This window comes from Streptopelia decaocto, assembly GCF_964273445.1.
Source record: "Streptopelia decaocto genome assembly, chromosome: 2".
NCBI classification, from domain to species: domain Eukaryota; kingdom Metazoa; phylum Chordata; class Aves; order Columbiformes; family Columbidae; genus Streptopelia; species Streptopelia decaocto.
This window is the reverse complement of record NC_138655.1, coordinates 108,804,476-108,821,121: the sequence shown is the minus strand read 5'-3', so window position 1 is coordinate 108,821,121 and position 16,646 is coordinate 108,804,476. Positions and strand designations below refer to the sequence as shown.

The 16,646-nt window shown below is 36.5% G+C and overlaps 1 protein-coding gene across 5 annotated transcripts in view; it reads left to right on the top strand.

Moving 5' to 3' along the window:
• The window catches only part of GOLGA4 (golgin A4), a 107,026-nt gene that overhangs the window by 74,289 nt on the left and 16,091 nt on the right, over positions 1–16,646 (top strand). For 4 of the 5 annotated variants that reach the window (XM_082045315.1, XM_082045313.1, XM_082045317.1 and 1 more), the window contains 7 exons: positions 5,371–5,549; positions 6,617–6,748; positions 7,757–7,912; positions 8,833–13,082; positions 13,858–13,979; positions 14,727–14,857; positions 16,198–16,311. In XM_082045315.1, coding sequence (XP_081901441.1) covers positions 5,371–5,549; positions 6,617–6,748; positions 7,757–7,912; positions 8,833–13,082; positions 13,858–13,979; positions 14,727–14,857; positions 16,198–16,311 — 5,084 coding nt within the window. The remainder of the gene's footprint in view (positions 1–5,370; positions 5,550–6,616; positions 6,749–7,756; positions 7,913–8,832; positions 13,083–13,857; positions 13,980–14,726; positions 14,858–16,197; positions 16,312–16,646) is intronic. The other variant, XM_082045316.1, reaches the window with a different exon arrangement.

Below are 16,646 nucleotides of genomic sequence, written 5' to 3'. Positions count from 1 at the left end.
AGATCAGAATTTTCAATTTTAAAGATTAGTTTGGGTAGATTGTTCTGCTGAAATAGAGAAAAGCGGCTGGAACATCCATCTTAAGAAAGTAGCAAACATTTTGATTAGATGCCCTCCTCTCCTACCCTTTCAGGTTCCATGTGGTCTTTTAGTTCTGGAAGTTTGTGTTTCAGAAGTCAGTCCTGCTAGAGTTGGATTTTATTTCTTGGAGACTAGGAAGCTTTTCTTCACGATTAAAAAAAAGAAAGCTGAAGAATAGCTTAATACTTCTGTAGTTACAGAATTATTGTCATAGTTGTTTGAAACAGTGTTTTTTGAAGCAGTAGAAACCTCTTAATTATTAACTAATATCTGCATGCTCTGGTTAATACAGTAATTTCCTTGGGTTTGCATAGACAGAAGCTGAAAATGGGTTAGATTTTATGCTCTGGATACCTGGAAAACCGAACTATTGTAGTGAGAAGTAATTTCACTTATGAACAATGTATCAAGTACACTGCACTTTTCTAGGGGGAGATTTGTGTGAGAGAGAGATTGAATATACTCTCTTAAATAAATTTTTTAAGTACTTTTGCTAACCTTTATGGTGTATAAGCATCTATACACCATATAGAGTGTATAGATGCATTTATTTTTGAGTGCCTTTTGAGTGCATTTATTTTTGTACTCTGTTAATCATGCATATATAAATGTCGGAACCCTTGGAAAATTAGTTAATACTACTTCTAACATAGGCAAAATTGTAAGGTGACCTTTCTTAGATTTTCCTATTACTTCCTTGGCTTTATGCATTTCAAAAATATTGTAATGTACAGCAGAAGTGTATTTCAATACAGTTGAATTAAATTGTTCCGGCATTTGAGAAAACCACCATCAATATTGGAGGAGCCTGAAATCACTTGTAGGTCGCAACCTTTGAGTTGTACCAGTTTTAAGAATTTGGCAGTTTCATGTATTTGAGGTGAACAGGTTTAAAGTTCTGTTCCTTGGATAGTAAATGTGAGATTACTTTAAATTCTAGACTTCTCTTTTTCTATATGATGATTTAGTGAAGAATTCACTTCATGGAATATTGTATTTGTAGAAATGTTAATTTTGTTCACGTTCTGGCAAAATAAGGAGAATCCTGATACACTTTTACTTGGAATTTATGTTCATAGTGCATATTGTAAGCTAAAAAGTGGTATATTTTTCCATTCATGTTTTTAACTTACCTAGAGTTACATGTCTGGCTTTTTTCTTTATAATTTAGTGATTTTAGTGAAGTGCTTCAGTGTTTGGTTTAATGTTAATGCATTTTTGTGCACTGAAACAGTGAAAAGATACGTATGCTTATTTTGTGCGTGTTGTGTAAACTGTAACTTGGTCTCCCCAGTTGAAGTTCATTTTTTTTGTAGCTAGAGGTACCTTATGTTGAAATCTCACAGAGCATTTTGTTTTTGTGCATCCACACATGCCAATAAGTGAATCATGGTGCCTTTCCCAAGCCTTGTATGAACAGGACTGGGGTAAGGGCTCTTCTTTCTTACATCACACATTGGGTGCTTGAACTGGGCTCTAAAAAGTAAATTCTGTGCTTCTCAGGCACTTTTACTTGAAGTAACTGCAACTGATTTTTTTCAAAGTTTTGCAATATACATAGGTTATTTACATTATACTTCAACAAAGCTATTTATAGTATTTGTACTTGTAAATTTACTGGTAAACTGAAGTTTGTTCCTCCTGAGACTACTTGGCGTAAGTCCTTTCTGACTTCTCAGGATGCCGATTATTGACTTATTTATGTTCTGTACAGTAAACAATAATTCTCAAAGTCTGTAGAAAGCAAATTAATTTTGCTTTACTTTGCCATTTCTTTTGGAAGCTTAGTTAATGTATGCTCTGCACCTTTCTAGAGAGAAACAAAAAGTTTGGACTGTGCATTAAAAATCCTGCCTAGATGGACAAATCAACTATAGGAAGTGAATTCAGCTTTTGGTTCTCAAACTTGTGACAAGATGCCCACCCTCAGCCTTTAGTAAGAAAACATGTACATCCCTCCTTTGCCATCCTGTTTAGTGCTTTCTTCACAATTTTCAACAGTAGATGGCCCTAGAGTTGAAGATAACCCATCTGCAGCACAGGAGAGTGAGCAACACTTTGCAGCGCAAACTGGTGTTACATTGGGCAGGAGAGGCAAGGCGAAGGGAACCGAGACTGATACTTTAGCGTAGCGTATGTAGAGCAGTCAGCTCTCTAGGACATGCTTTATAAAAATCAGGTTTGCAACCCTGCATTTCTTAAACTGCTCAGGCTCATTTTGTATAACTTACATACTGCACAGAAAGGTTTCCAGCGTGACTGGCTTGGTCATGTAAATGAGATTGTGCAAGACTTACCTGAGACTCTTTGCGTGCTTGTTATTGTTCCTGATTTACCGCTGTGCCTTTGTGATACTTCACTTAACCAGTACCCTGGTTCAAATATCTTCTCTCAACAGTAGCTCTGCTGGTCGGGGAAGAACACAGGTAGTGCCTTTACTCTTTGCATTCAGAATAGATGTATTTGGAAAAAATCACAGACTTTTATTCCAGGATTTTCTCCACATTGGAATTAAAATCTTTGTTAGATTAAAAAATAATAATAATAATTTAGACTGTGTTTTGTCAATGTGATGATAGTGTAGCCCTCTGCTGGTTTGAAATGTGGTTGTGTCATGCTACACTAGAATTAACAACTGTGAATAAAAATGATCTGTTTTGCTTAAGTGCTGAAAGTGCCTGAGATGCATATAATTTAACTTTTAGAGAGAGCTAAGTGTGTTTCTGTGAAGTGTTGCTTCTTTGTGCTTTCATACCCCTTTGGCCTCTTATCCATCAGCTTTTGTCTAGCTTTTGTATTAGCATCCTGCTTGCGATTACGGTGATGCAGCTGTTGTACTGCATGTTGCTCAGCTGTTACATATCTGTAGTCAATCCTAGCGTGAACCTGGATCTTCTCTTTGGCAGATTTGTGGGCTATGGCAAATGCATTCTCTTTCCTTTTGCAGAAGTAACAGGTTTCTTAATGAAAATAAAATATATGTCGCTCAGAACAACAATCGGAAAACATTTATGGAAAAGTGAAATGACTTAATCTTTTATTTGTAGGCTTTATTTTCAGGCTATAGTTTGTAAAGATCTGTAGGTTTGGTTTTATTGTTCTGTTTGGGGGCTATTTGTTTTTGTTTGTTTGTTTGTTTGTTTTGTTTTGTTTTAAGCCATTTACGATGCTGTGATACTGAAGGACTTGGCCAATTTTGCTGTCTGCGCGTGCTTTTGTTAGGGCTGAAAGGAGCATCAGGGAAGCCGGTGCCGTTCTCTGGACGCGCTTGCGCAGGCTGCGTTCATAACCCAGTTGTGCCGGGGTGGCGAGGAGGGGTGACTTGAGTCCTGCAGGTCCCAGGTGGCAAATGCCTCTCTTGATGGGGACTGTCAGGAGCTGTACTTGGAAAGTAAGGAGCTGTAAACCTTGTGCATGCTTGTCGTTATGTTTTAGACTGTTTTGCCGTTTGAAAGAAACTCTTAATTTTTTTCTCTTAATTTTTTGTCACGAGTTTTAGTATTTATTATTTAAGTAGAACTGGGAGTGAAAACGTGGATACAATAACGTGCTTTGATATTGCCAGGGCCAATAAAAACCCTGTTTTGCCCTAAAACGTGATAGTTGCTGTGAGCAGTCAGAGAAAGTCTTCCTCAGAAAACAGAAGAAAATTCTGGAAAAGGTCAGAATTTGGGTGAATGCAATTTGAGGGAATTAAGTTGCTTGAAAACGTATTTGCAGCATTGACTCAGAAGTATAAATCATGGTTAAAAGCTTCAGTTTTTAATGTTATCAGAAGATGCAGAATGGAAATCGTTATTCACTTCCCAAACTCATGCTTGAATGTAATTAAAGGTAGTATCAAAAAGACAAGGATTACAGGAATTGCGGTGAATGCCTGCTGAGTAACAGTGAATCAAGGAAACTAGAGATGTGTGTGTCTATTAGGATTTTATTTTTGTGACAGAACTAAGTGGAAGAAAGTTTAACATACTAAATAACAGTTTAAAATCAGTTTTGTTCTCTCTGCTTCCAGAACAGTACCTAAGTGTCCAGGGTATAGTAGAATAATATACTCTTAGGTTTTTTCTGCTCTGATAATTTACAGTCTTGAAATTGGCACTGTGATTTTGAATTTTACAGAGGTATTTTGCCAAAGTTCTTTTATGTAAAAAATTAACTATATAGTAGACTATTCTGAGACTGAATTTTCCTTTGATATGTAGCAGCAGTGTTCCACATTCATGATCTGTTCAGGAAAAGAGATTTCACTAATACTGATCAGATTCTAGTCTTGTGTAATTCTCTATAAATTCTGCCATCAGTTTCAGCAAGGAACTCACTTCCTGGTATTTTTTATTATTAACCATCTCACAACACAGGAATTTATTTGCTTTCTTTTTATATCTAAATGATCATCTATACAGTGAATGAAGTATGTGAGAATACTACTTATTAGCATGGGAAGAAGCTGTGGAATTATTGCATTCCATTTGTAAATTAAAATGTTTCAGCAGACTTTTGCATCTTATGCAAATATAAACAAATTTCGTCACTGCGCTGTGTGTGTTCTTTTGAAACACCTTGTAGATATTCAGGTTTTTTGGGAGCAAGCCTTAATATTTTTTTCTTACATTTTATTTTGCAAAGTTCAGAAGCACAGGACAGTCTTTGTAACACACAAGCATTTTTCCAGTGTCTCTGAATTGCGTTGATAGTAGTTTACATTAAAAGTAAAAAGTGAAATAATTAAATTAGCAAAGCCATCTCTATGGACTCCACCAAACCCACAGTTGAAAGAGATTATCTGAGTTGTAGAGCTTGAAACGAACAACTCCTAGGTAAACAGACTGCCTGGTCTTATACTTCAGTGTCATATTCAGGAGGAACTCTCTCATCATTCAGTATAAACTGACTCGCATAGCAGTCATTCCTGGTTTATGCTTGTGTCTGCTTGTTTTAGTGGAAGAACAACTTGTGAAGTGCCTTTTCTTCCTGCAACTTTTTCCCTCTTCTTCAAAGTTATTCAGCACATATAGCCAGAAGAGGAGCCATAGTTTGTTTATATGGTTTGTGTATTTTATAGTGATTATAGGGCCAGAAAGAGAAGCTATGGAATGTATTGGAAGACATTCACAGCTATTTGTCAGTTCTATTTCCTTTCTGGATAATAAACCCATGTGAATTCTTGATGGATTCCTAAGTTCATTCTTCTGTTACTTGTATAATTTGCATTTACTGAGAACTCTGTTCTGCTATGATGTGGCATAGATATTTCTCGGTTATCATATACTTTTTTTTTCTTTGCAGCTTTTGAGGAGCTTGAGAGGGCTCTGAGTGCTGCCCAAAAGACAGAGGAAGCCCGGAAAAAATTGCAGGCAGAAATGGATGAAAAAATCAAAGCAGTAGAAAAGGCAAGTGAGGAAGAGAGGGTAAATCTTCAACGGGAGTTAACCAGAGTGAAACAAGAGGTGGTTGAGATTATGAAGGTAAAAGCTGAAACCCTGTATTATTGGCTTTTAATCTAATTATTCTGTTACGATTAAACTATGGTTGTAAAATGCATTGGTATATCAGAACTGTGTTATACAATTTTTCCTATTTAATAAGTTCTTTATACATTAATTGCTGGGATTAAAGATTTACTTAAGTGAAAATAGAAAACTCCCCATACAGGCTGTTTTGTCTCTAATAAGTTTAAAATCAGTATGTTAGAGGCGTGTGAAAAATGAACAGTATTGCTCTTTGTTTCACAGTATTTAATAAAATCAGTTACTATAAGTACACTTGAAACTTTAAAGGAAGTCAAGGAGAAGAAATTAATGGCACTCAGATCACACATCTCCAACAGGATTTTAGGTTTTAATATTAAGTACTTTTAATGATTATGCTAACCTAGTATTTGTAAATGTTTAAGAACTTGTTGCCAAACTGTTTGATAGTTAAGAATCACTAAAATTTGCTTCATCTGGCATATTCAGGTAGGAATTTCAGGAATAGTGCACATGCCTTGCAAAGCTGTAAATGTGAACACTTTTAAATTGCAGTTCTTGTGTTGACATTTGTTATAATATTAATTTTTCTAAGAAAATACACCGATGCTTTAGGGGGATGACTAACTTGCATTACATTATTCTTAAAGGAAGTATGTAGGTTGTAGGTAGCTGTCTACATAGAGAAATACCACTTGACATTCTGGCTCATGAAATAACAAGAATACAGGAAAAGCTACAGACAGAAGTACTTTTCCAATTTATTATCACATTTGAACTGAAACTGAAAGCACTGAGTTCACCTTGGCAGAAGTGTCTTGAGAAAATGTGGTGTTCCTTTTAGTAGAACCATGAAAGAATTGAGAAGGAAGATGAATAACTTCAGGCTTGAAAATAACTATCAGGGCTTAATATTAATCACTCCAAGTGATTATTACTTATTCAAAGGAGGCAAAGAGATGGTTCTGGTTTCCTCTTTCTGTTGCACTGCTTTTTGTATTAAGAAATAAAAGTGGTTTACTATTAAATATCTCAATTTTTTTTTTTCTGACTTTGCTTCGCAGAAGTCTTCAGAGGAGCGTGTTGCTGAACTGGAAAAATGCCATAAAAAAGAATTGGCTAACAAAGATCAGGAGCTAAATGAGAGATTACAGGCCCAAGAAAAGGAGTTCCAGGAGAAGATGAAGGCAGCTCTTGTGAGTATTCCTAAAACACATAGAAAAAAAGTGTGAAGTGTGAGGTGGGACTAGAAGTCTTAATCTGACCCTGTTTCGCACCCTTCTGTGCTCAAAGATATGAGTGTCCTCCAAAAGTCAAAGAGCTCAGAAATTTCAGCAATATGAAGGGAAAGCAGCTACAAAGATCCAGACTGAATAATGATAATTAATCACTATCACAGTTCACCAACAGCTGCATCTTGTGGGAAAGCCTTCTTTTTGTGAAAACTCTTTTTGTTAAGTTTTTTTTTTTTAATTTAATTTCTTCCTCTGGATCATTGGTGATTAGCCACAGCAACTAGAGTAAAAGAGGTACTAAGATTGAGGCTGTTACTTGGAAAGCATCGATATCATGATGTCTGATTGTGCTGTCTTATGTGAACAGGGTTAGCTATTCATAGTGTTTGACCTCAGAAAATAATTTTTTTCTAGGTCAGGCTGGGAGGAATCATTTGGATTCTTTGCTCTTTTTCATAAGCTGTAATCCACTTTAGAACATCACATAATTTTACCTAACGAATATTAGATTCACTTTTGTGCATGGTTTGTGACCAGGACTGGAGGACTTTGCCAGTCCCTTCCTGATTATATTTTTCTACCTGTTTCTCAAGTTATTTTTTTTAATTATAAGGAATAGAAGCCTAAAAATACATTAACAGTGGAATCAAGTGAGGACAGACCTTTGTTCCTCTAAGGTGTTGCTCTCAATCATGGTAAACAAACCAAAATGAAGGACTGTATTGCATTATGTTTTTCATACAAAGGGAAGCAGAAGACAAAGGATTCCCAAGAAGAGAAAATTGAAATGATTTATAGCAATTTTATTTTCACACATGAAGTACAAACTGTGTGTGTGTATGGAGAAAATGCAGGTGACTAATATGTGAATCCTCTTAACTGGTTTGTAAATATCCTGTTACGCTGTTTTTGAAGGTATGATGGACTGTATTTATAGTTTTATTGTTTTAATTGTAATTTTTGATACAGGAAAAAAATCAGAGCGAGTGTTTAAAAACCCTGGAAGAAAAAGAGCAGCAAGAATCTCTAGCCTTAGAAGAATTAGAGCTGCAGAAGAAAGCAATCCAGTCAGAGTGTGACAAGAAAGTTCAGAAGATGCATCAAGAAGTAGAGACTTTTAGAACTGTGAGTAAAGATTCCAAAAGGGTAAAGATTTATGAGACTTCCTTTCAGTATATATTTAACTGTAACGGGTTTACAAATACTGTGGATTTATTGTGAGTGGGTTGTTTTAATCTCACAATGCTTCTTGTAGTGACAGGAATCTAATGTATTGCCATGGTATGCTGCAGCCCCTAGCTTTTTACAAGATTAAATGGCAAAATATAGAAATACAAGGAATACATTAACTTTATATCATTTCATGGGATATGAATTTGTATCCATCTACATCATCTTTATGTATGTTATACAGGAGAGTTAAACTTTAAATTCTTTAACTTCTGGGTACTGCTACTGTACAAACACTTAAAAGGACACCTGAGTAAGTAAAAAATTTGCTTAAATTATGAAGTGTCCTTTGCTTTATGTATGTAAGATTGTATTATCTGCTAATGCAAGTTTATACATTATTCCACCACTTCACAAATATTAGTTTGGAAGTTTCAACTACAGAAGCACTTTAACTTTACAGCAGCATTTCCATGAGAGGTGGAATTTAGATAAATCAGTAGATAAGTGCAAAGCTCCATAATACTCGTGTAGACTCCCGATATCTTTCATCTTGCATATTGGTACTTTAGGTTAATAAGAAAATGTGAACATATCTCTCATAAATGGAATATGGATTATTTTATTTGAATTAAATTCTTTCCACGTTTTTATTGTATCTATTTTTACTGCAGTGAAATTGAGAAAATGTTATTAAATAATTAACTCATCATAATGGAAGCAAAGTTGAGAACAAACTAGATGAAGTTAATATTCACTAAAAATAATGGAATAAATTACTTGTGGTTTTGTGAGCCTGGTGAGATTTTTAAAAATTTAATCAATTTGTTACCTTTTGAATATTCATATTCTTTTAAAACTGTATTCTCTAACAGAGGATTCTTGAACTGGAAAGCACTCTTGCAAAGTATTCTCAAGATGACAGCAAGCCATCAGAGGAATTAAGTACTCTGATGGAGTCTGAAAAAAAGCAGCACAATAAGGAAATCAATGATATAGTTGAAAAACACAAGAAAGAATTGGAGAACATGAAACAGCAGCAGGAAAAGCTCTGGACAGAAAAACTTCAAATCTTAAAGCAACAACAAGTAACGGAAATAGAAAAAATGAGAGAAAAACAAGAACAAGAGATAGATACAATTTTGAAAGAGAAAGAAACAGTTTTCCGTGCCCACATAGAAGAGATGAATGAAAAAACATTAGAAAAACTTGATGTGAAACAAACAGAATTAGAAGCACTGTCTTCTGAGCTATCAGAAGCACTAAAAATACGTCATGATTTAGAACAAGAGATCTCAGAACTGAATAATAAAGCATGTGAAGCAAAGCAAGAATTGGAAGAAGAGAGGAAACGGCACAATGAAGAGGTTAAAGTGATGTTAAAAGAGCACGAAATGTCTATTCAAGGTGTTGAGAAGGTACTCAAAGAGGAACTCAACAAACTCAAGCAGTCATTGGAGGAAAAAGACAGACATCTAGAAGAACTAAAAGCACATGAACGGAACCTGAAGGAATCTGCAGAAAGATCTAAAGCTGAACTTGCCAAAGTGTCTGCAAAGCTAGAGGAGCTTTCAGAGTCTCATCGGAGTACTTCTAATGAGCAGACAAAGATTTATGAAGAGGAATTAGCAAAGCTGCAGCAAAAGCTGACAGATATTGAAGGTGAAAAATTGCAACTTAGTGAGCAGCTTGAAAGAGCTGAATCCCAGCTGAATGAAGTTAAGAATGAGTTAGAGACGAACGTCTCTCAGGTGCATGATCTGAAGCAGCGTTTACAACAGCAAAGCAGTGAAAATACACAAAAAGTAACCTCTGTAACGCAACAATATGAATGTCAACCGAAGGATCTACAAAGAGAGGCTGATGAGGCAAAGAGAAGTCTAACTGAGAAGGAAAATGAAATTGAACACATGAAGAAGTTGCAGAACAAGCAAGTGGAAGAACTTACACAGAAACTGTTAGCTGCTGAGGAGAGAATGAGTGCTTTACAAGGAGAATATGAGAGTAAACTGAAACGTCAGGAGAACAAAATGGACAAAATCAAGCAGAAATCAAAAGATATGCAGGAAGCTTTCAAAAAGAAACTTGCTGAGCAGGAAGCTAAACTGAAAAAAGAGCTTGAAAACAAGCAGTTGGAGTTCAGTCAGAAAGAGAGTGAATTCAATGCGAAAATGTTGGAAATGGCACATGCCAGTTCAGCCGGAATCAGTGATGCTGTGTCGAAACTGGAATCTAATCAGAAAGAGCAACTGGAGAGCCTTGCTGACACTCACAGGAGGGAGCTGGAAGAAGTTACCCAGATTTGGGAAAAGAAACTCAATCAGCAGGTTGAAGAGCTCCAGGAAAAACATGAAATGGAACTGCAAGAGAAAGAGCAGGAAGTTGGAGACCTGAAACAGAAACTTGCCACCTTCAGTGCGGAGAAGGAGAGCTCCCGAACAGAAATAACCCGACTGAAGGAAGAACAGTTTAAAAGGGAGGAGTTCCTGAAGGAATTGGAAGAACAACTAAGGCAGTTGGTGGATAAGGAAAGTGACCTGAAAACACAGGTGAAAAAACTGGAAAGTGATCTTAATCAGTCCCTGAAAGAGCAGTCAGGACTTGAGGAACAGCTCAGTAAACAGAAAGCAGTTGAAGAAAAAGACAAAGCCAGAATTACCGAGCTGGCTGATACACTGAAAACACTTGAAGAGAAACTCCAAACTGTGCAGTCTTCTCAGTCTAAAGATCATGAAAATTACGAGAAAAAAATAGAGGCAATTCAGCTAAAAGAAACTGAGCTTAAAAGGTGGTCAGAGGAACTCACGGCCCAGTTAGATGCTTGTTGGAAGAATGTTGAAGCCTCATTGCAAACAAAAAGCAATGAATTAATCGAAAAATGTAATGAAAAAATTGGCATAGTAACATGCAAAATTGCAGATTGCGAGCGTCTAACTGCAAAAGTTAAAGAAGCAGTGTTAATTAAAACAAGTAAGGTTCCTGAACTAGAAGCTCAACTTAGAGAAGTAACAGAGCATCATTCTGCTGCAAGTACTTCTTTGCAAAAGTCAATGCAACAGCTGCAAGAGAAGGACAATCTAATTATGTCTATGAGAGCTGACATTGAAGGACTTGTAACAGAAAAGGAACAACTGCAAAAAGAGGGAGGGCATCAGCAGCAAGCAGCGTCGGAAAAAGAAACTTGCATAACACAGCTGAGGAAAGAGTTATCTGAAAATATCAATGCTGTCACCTCAATGAGGGAGGAACTCCAGGAAAAAGAATCTGAGGTCTCTGCTCTCAACAAAACAATTAATGACCTTAATGTTAGACTTGAAAGCATGATAACAGAGAAGGAAGCAGCCATGTCTCTGTTAAGCAAGCAACATCAAGAGGATCGGTTGCAGTTGTTAAACCAGGTACAGGAGTTATCGTCCAGAGTTGAGATGCTGAGTCAAGAAAAATCATCAGCTCTTGAGCAGGTAGATCATTGCACTGCCAAGCTGTCAGAGTGGAAGACAAAAGCACAAACCAGGTTTACACAAAATCATGACACTATTAAAGATTTGCAGGGCAAACTGGAATTAAGCAATATTGAAGCCAACAAAAAAGATGAAGAGCTAAATAACCTGAAGGAGCAGCTGGCTGAACAAAGCAAGAATCTCGATAGTTTAAAAAGTGAATTGGAAGAAAAGCAAAACAGGAGGGAAAAGCAGGAAAGTGAGTTCACTGCAAAGTTAAAAAAACAAGCAGAAAGAATTGCAGAACTAGAAGAACACATTGCTCAGAAAACTTCAGAAAATGATTCCTTGATGGAGGAACTTAGAAAGTATAATGAACAAAAAGACACAGAGCAAAAAGAGATAGCTTGGCAACTCCAGCAGGCAGAGAAGGTGGCTTTTGAAAAGGACAATAGATTTAAGGAGGCTGAAGAAAAAGTACTTAATTTTGAGAAGCAAATAGGTTCACTGAAAGCTGAAATTGAAGCAAAAGAGAGGGAATTCGATCAAATGAAGTCAGCGATACTTAAAAGCAAAGAGGAAGAACTGAAAGAATTAGAAGAGAGACTGAATGCAGAGAACAGCACTAAGCTGGCAGATCTGAAAAAGAAGGCAGAGCAAAAAATCGGTTCTATTAAAAAGCAATTGATGATTCAGATGGAAGAAAAGGAACAGCAATTTAAGCAAGATAGAGAAGATCAATTGAGAGACTTGGAACAAAAACTGCAGGAGAGAGAGGCCAAAATTGAGTCCTTAGAAGAAAAAATAAAGTCAACAAGAGATTCCACAGAATTAGAAATGCTGCAAAGAGTAGAGTGTGTTAAAGCTTCTGTAGAACAAGAAAAAAATAACGTACTTGAGAGTGTCCGACAGACATACGAAGAGAAAATGCATGTGCTACAGAAGGGCTTAACGGAAAAAGATGAATTGTTACAGAAGTATGAAAAGGAACAACAACAGAGTAATAACTCTCATCTAGAACTGCAAAAAGCCCAGGAAGAACTCCTTAAAAAACTAGAATGTATTGAGAAGAGCCATCAGGAGGAGCAGAGTAGGACTGAAAGCCTCAGGAAGGAACTTGAGGAGCAAACCAAAAAATACTCCTTGTTAGCAGATGAACATGCTCATTGTGGTGGCGATTTAGCAAGCAGTAGGGAAGAATTAAAAGCTAAAGAACAAAAAGATCTTGATATGCAGAATGTAGTTGGAGACTTCCAGAAAAAATTGCAGGAAAAGGAGGCAGTCAGTCAATCTTTAGAACAGAAGATAAAAGAGTTGGAAAACAGTCTAGTGAAGGAAAATGAAGCGCATAAGATTGAGATGGAAGATACGAGTTTGAGATATGAAGAAAAGCTAAAAAGTTTACAGCAACAGTTGGATGAAAGGAGTGACTGTCTGAAAGCTTTTGAGGAAAATGCTGAAGAAAAGGCTAAATCTGGTTTGGAGCTGCAGAAGTTATTGGGTGATATGCAGAACCAGCAGAAGGACTTGCAGACGAAACTGGAAGAGACAGAAAGAGAGAAACAGAAACTACGCAAAGAAGTAAATAATCTTCAAAAAGACCTACGTACTCTGCGAAAAGAGCATCAGCAGGAGCTTGACATAATAAAGAAGGAGTCCTTAGAAGAAATGGAGCAGAAAATCAGGTAAATTATTCGTTCCTGGTCTTGTTACCATTTCTTTGCTCTATCTTTAACCACTAAAACTTCAATAATACTTTTTTAAAGGTCAATTTGTAACAATGAAATAACGACTGGTATTATTCTGTCATTTTTCTAAATAGACTCAGAGAAACAGCAAGAGAAGAGCTACTTGAAAGTAGCCCTTCATGAACACATAAAGCACTATTTAAGTCATCAGTTTAAAAGGTGGTTTGTCTTTTGGCAAATACCACTTTTGATTTGTTTTAGTGATGGTCATTTTCAGTATTGCCAGAACATAAAATATAGTTTTATTTTCCTCAAACAGGAAACAAAGGTAACTGAAACAAAGTTTATTAAAACTTAGCAGTGAGATCTTCGTGTTCAAATGATATCAAGAATTGTTCATAAGTACTGAACAAAAATGTGGTACTGCTCAGCTCTAACGGCTTCTCAAGCAAGGAATTCCCTAAAAATTCTGCTTTTATGTGGCACATACATTATGTCCAGTTCTTCATCTCCCTCAGCTAAAACGCTGTATCTTTTGGAAGGGTTCAATTCTGGAGTGTTTTTTAAATGAAACACCTATGCCTTCCAGGTGAATTCAATAGGAAGGGAACAAAAACCCTCCACGAATCCCACAGAATTCATATAACTTAAAACCATCCCATTCTAAAATAGTTTTGGAGGCATTCCCAGCTCTCCTACCTTGCTAAACTGTTCTCGCGCTATCTTTAAACATTTTATTTTCTCACTGTATTTTTTTGACATTTCTGTACAGATGTGAACAAGAAGACATTGAGTTAAAGCACAACTCTGCCTTAAAGCAGTTAATGAGAGAGTTCAATACGCAGCTGGCTCAAAAAGAAAGAGAATTGGAAACAGCAGTAAAAGAGACGATCAGTAAGTGAAATATTAATATAACTTTAATCAGTAAAATAGCCAGAAACCAAACCTTCAGCTGTTTTGGGGAAAGCACATTGGTAAGTTTTCATTATAATACTCCTTTGACTTCAGCAGTTTAAACCTTTCATGCTCCATTATGGAATATAAGACACTGAAGGATGCCTTTTAGAGAAACTTAGATCCATCTGGGCATCAGGACTGCATCTTTGTAGCTGTGCCTTGCAGACTTCATTCACTGTCACCACCACCAAGTACCAACTGGATATGATGTCTGATTGCTGCACTGTGTGGTTATAACTAGAGTACAGCACATTTCAGCTTCTCGTCCATCTTTTGTCCCCATAGTGTAAACTGGAGGTTGGAAAAGTGGGCAGGAACAATCTTTTGACACCACAGTTACTGGAAGTACACCTACAAGTGATGGATTTCTGAAGATTTGCAGATGTTTCGATCACTTCTCTAGATAGAGTAGGAGACAGAATTAGTTGATAAATATTGGTTGTGATCTTAACTTTTAGAGAAAAGTTCCAGCATCAGGTAGAAAAAAATTGCTCCAGGTACCCAACTACAGACAGCAAACTTCATAATTGTCACTGACAGTGTGGAAAAATGAATGTTCTTGGTAAGTTTTCCTTACAGTTGTCTTCCAAAGTTGTCTTTAAGCTTTTTTAAATACTGTTGTGACATAATTTAGGAAAATAAATATGTTCTCTTTTTTTATATCACCTGACTTTTTTTTTACAGGTAAAGCCCAGGAGGTAGAAACTGAACTGATAGAAAATCATCACATAGAGACAACACAGTTGCATAAAAAAATTGCTGAAAAAGATGATGATCTAAAAAGAACTGTGAAAAAATATGAAGAAATCCTTGAGGTATCTTTCTGAAAAGTGATATGACTACGTACATTTCTAATTAACTCTTCCCCTTTTTTCATTGCACAACTAGGCAGAGAACTATAATTCTTTCTAGTAAGGACCTTACTGCTTGAATTGCACTTGATATATGTGGTGACTTAGCTTGCAATTAAAATGTTTGGTTTTATGTTTTATGAACATGAGAGAACACCAAAAATTAAGCCCGAGCTCTAATCGGTCAATAAAAATTATACGGTTAGGTCCTTCTATCCTTCAGCAGTTTGTCTTCCAGATTAAAATGAGGAAAGTGAGGAAGGTAAATTTAAGCTTTACTAGAGTAGTGGTAGTGTATTGTTGAGTTTGGTTGGTTGGTTGGTTTTGTATCATTGGTCTAAATTCTGCATTTCTGGAAGATTTCTATTTTTATTACCTAAATGTGCAGTGCATTGCCATTCTGGTCCTTATTCTACAGGCCCAAATGGGTCTGTGATTTGAAGTCATGCAGATGTAAGTCCTCTCTGTTTTCTGATGCATTCGATCTGTGCATATGTCTGAAACATGCATGCTGTACTCAATGCATGATCTTGAAGGTTTAGGCTAATTTGACTTCTTTGCAATTGGAGGACGTGAATGCTGTTACTTTTTGCATCACATTAACGATGGCAATGACAGTTGCCTCGAGCTGCACTAAGCTGTAGTTCGATATTTTACATTTCAGAGGACAAGCAGGATTCTCTGCCCATGGCGGGGGGGTTGGAACTAGATGATCTTTAAGATCCCTTCCAACCAAAACCATTTTATGACTCTGCTGTTCTCACTGCTGCTCCTTTTCTCCATGATCTTTAGTGCCCCCTAAACCCTTGTGAAGAGGAAGTCATTGTTTCTGAAAATGTGCTTAAAACTGCTTTAGGAACATCTTTGTGAGAGTGACTGAGGAAAGGATTTAAGTCCTTGTCACTTCCAGAGTACAGGAAGTAACTCTGTATCCTAATGTGTCCCTTTCATGAAGGTCATCTGAGCAGGGACAATCTCTGCAGTCATACACTTCCCAGATTATACTCAAATGCTGGTTTAGTGCGAGGTAGTAATGGCTCTTTTTTTTGCCATTTTTGAAAAGCTAACTGTAATCCTAACTATGTAATCTGAATTGTTGAAGGCCTGCAAAATCTTGTGAAGCTCCTGTGTTTGTCTCTTGCTCTTTTCTGTAGTCCTGTAGTATAACTAGCCTTGATACTAAATTTCCAGCATATTCTTTCTGTATATAGCATAGCTCTTTTGTTGATTGCTTACTATCCACTGTAGTGAAGTTTTGAGTGGTTAGATGATGGTGTAAGTAAATTTTTTCCTGTATTTTGAAGGCTCGTGAAGAAGAGATGACAGCAAAAGTTCATGAGTTGCAGACACAGCTAGAAGACTTGCAGAAGGAATACAAACAAAGGATGGCAGAAGAGCAACGTTGGCACAACGAAAAGGTGAGCTAGAGCTAACATTTATTTTGGTATTTTTTGGTGTGAAATGCTAAGCCTTCATAAAGTGTTGTGGTTTGCTCTTAGTTGCATTTTATTTATATATCTGGCCTTCACTTTCCCATACAGTTTCTGTCCTTTTAGATGTTAATTTCAAAAGTGAACATCTTTAGAATCTGCAGTATTTGCTGCTACTTTTTAAATGGTATGTTAAAAAGTCCAGTTCCGTTGTGATTATTATGGTGGGGTGTTTCCCTCCCTATGTATGTTCTTTATGTTGATTTTACTGGAAGCCCTTTAGAAGGAAATGACGTCACGTTGGATCATTTTTAGTGTGATTT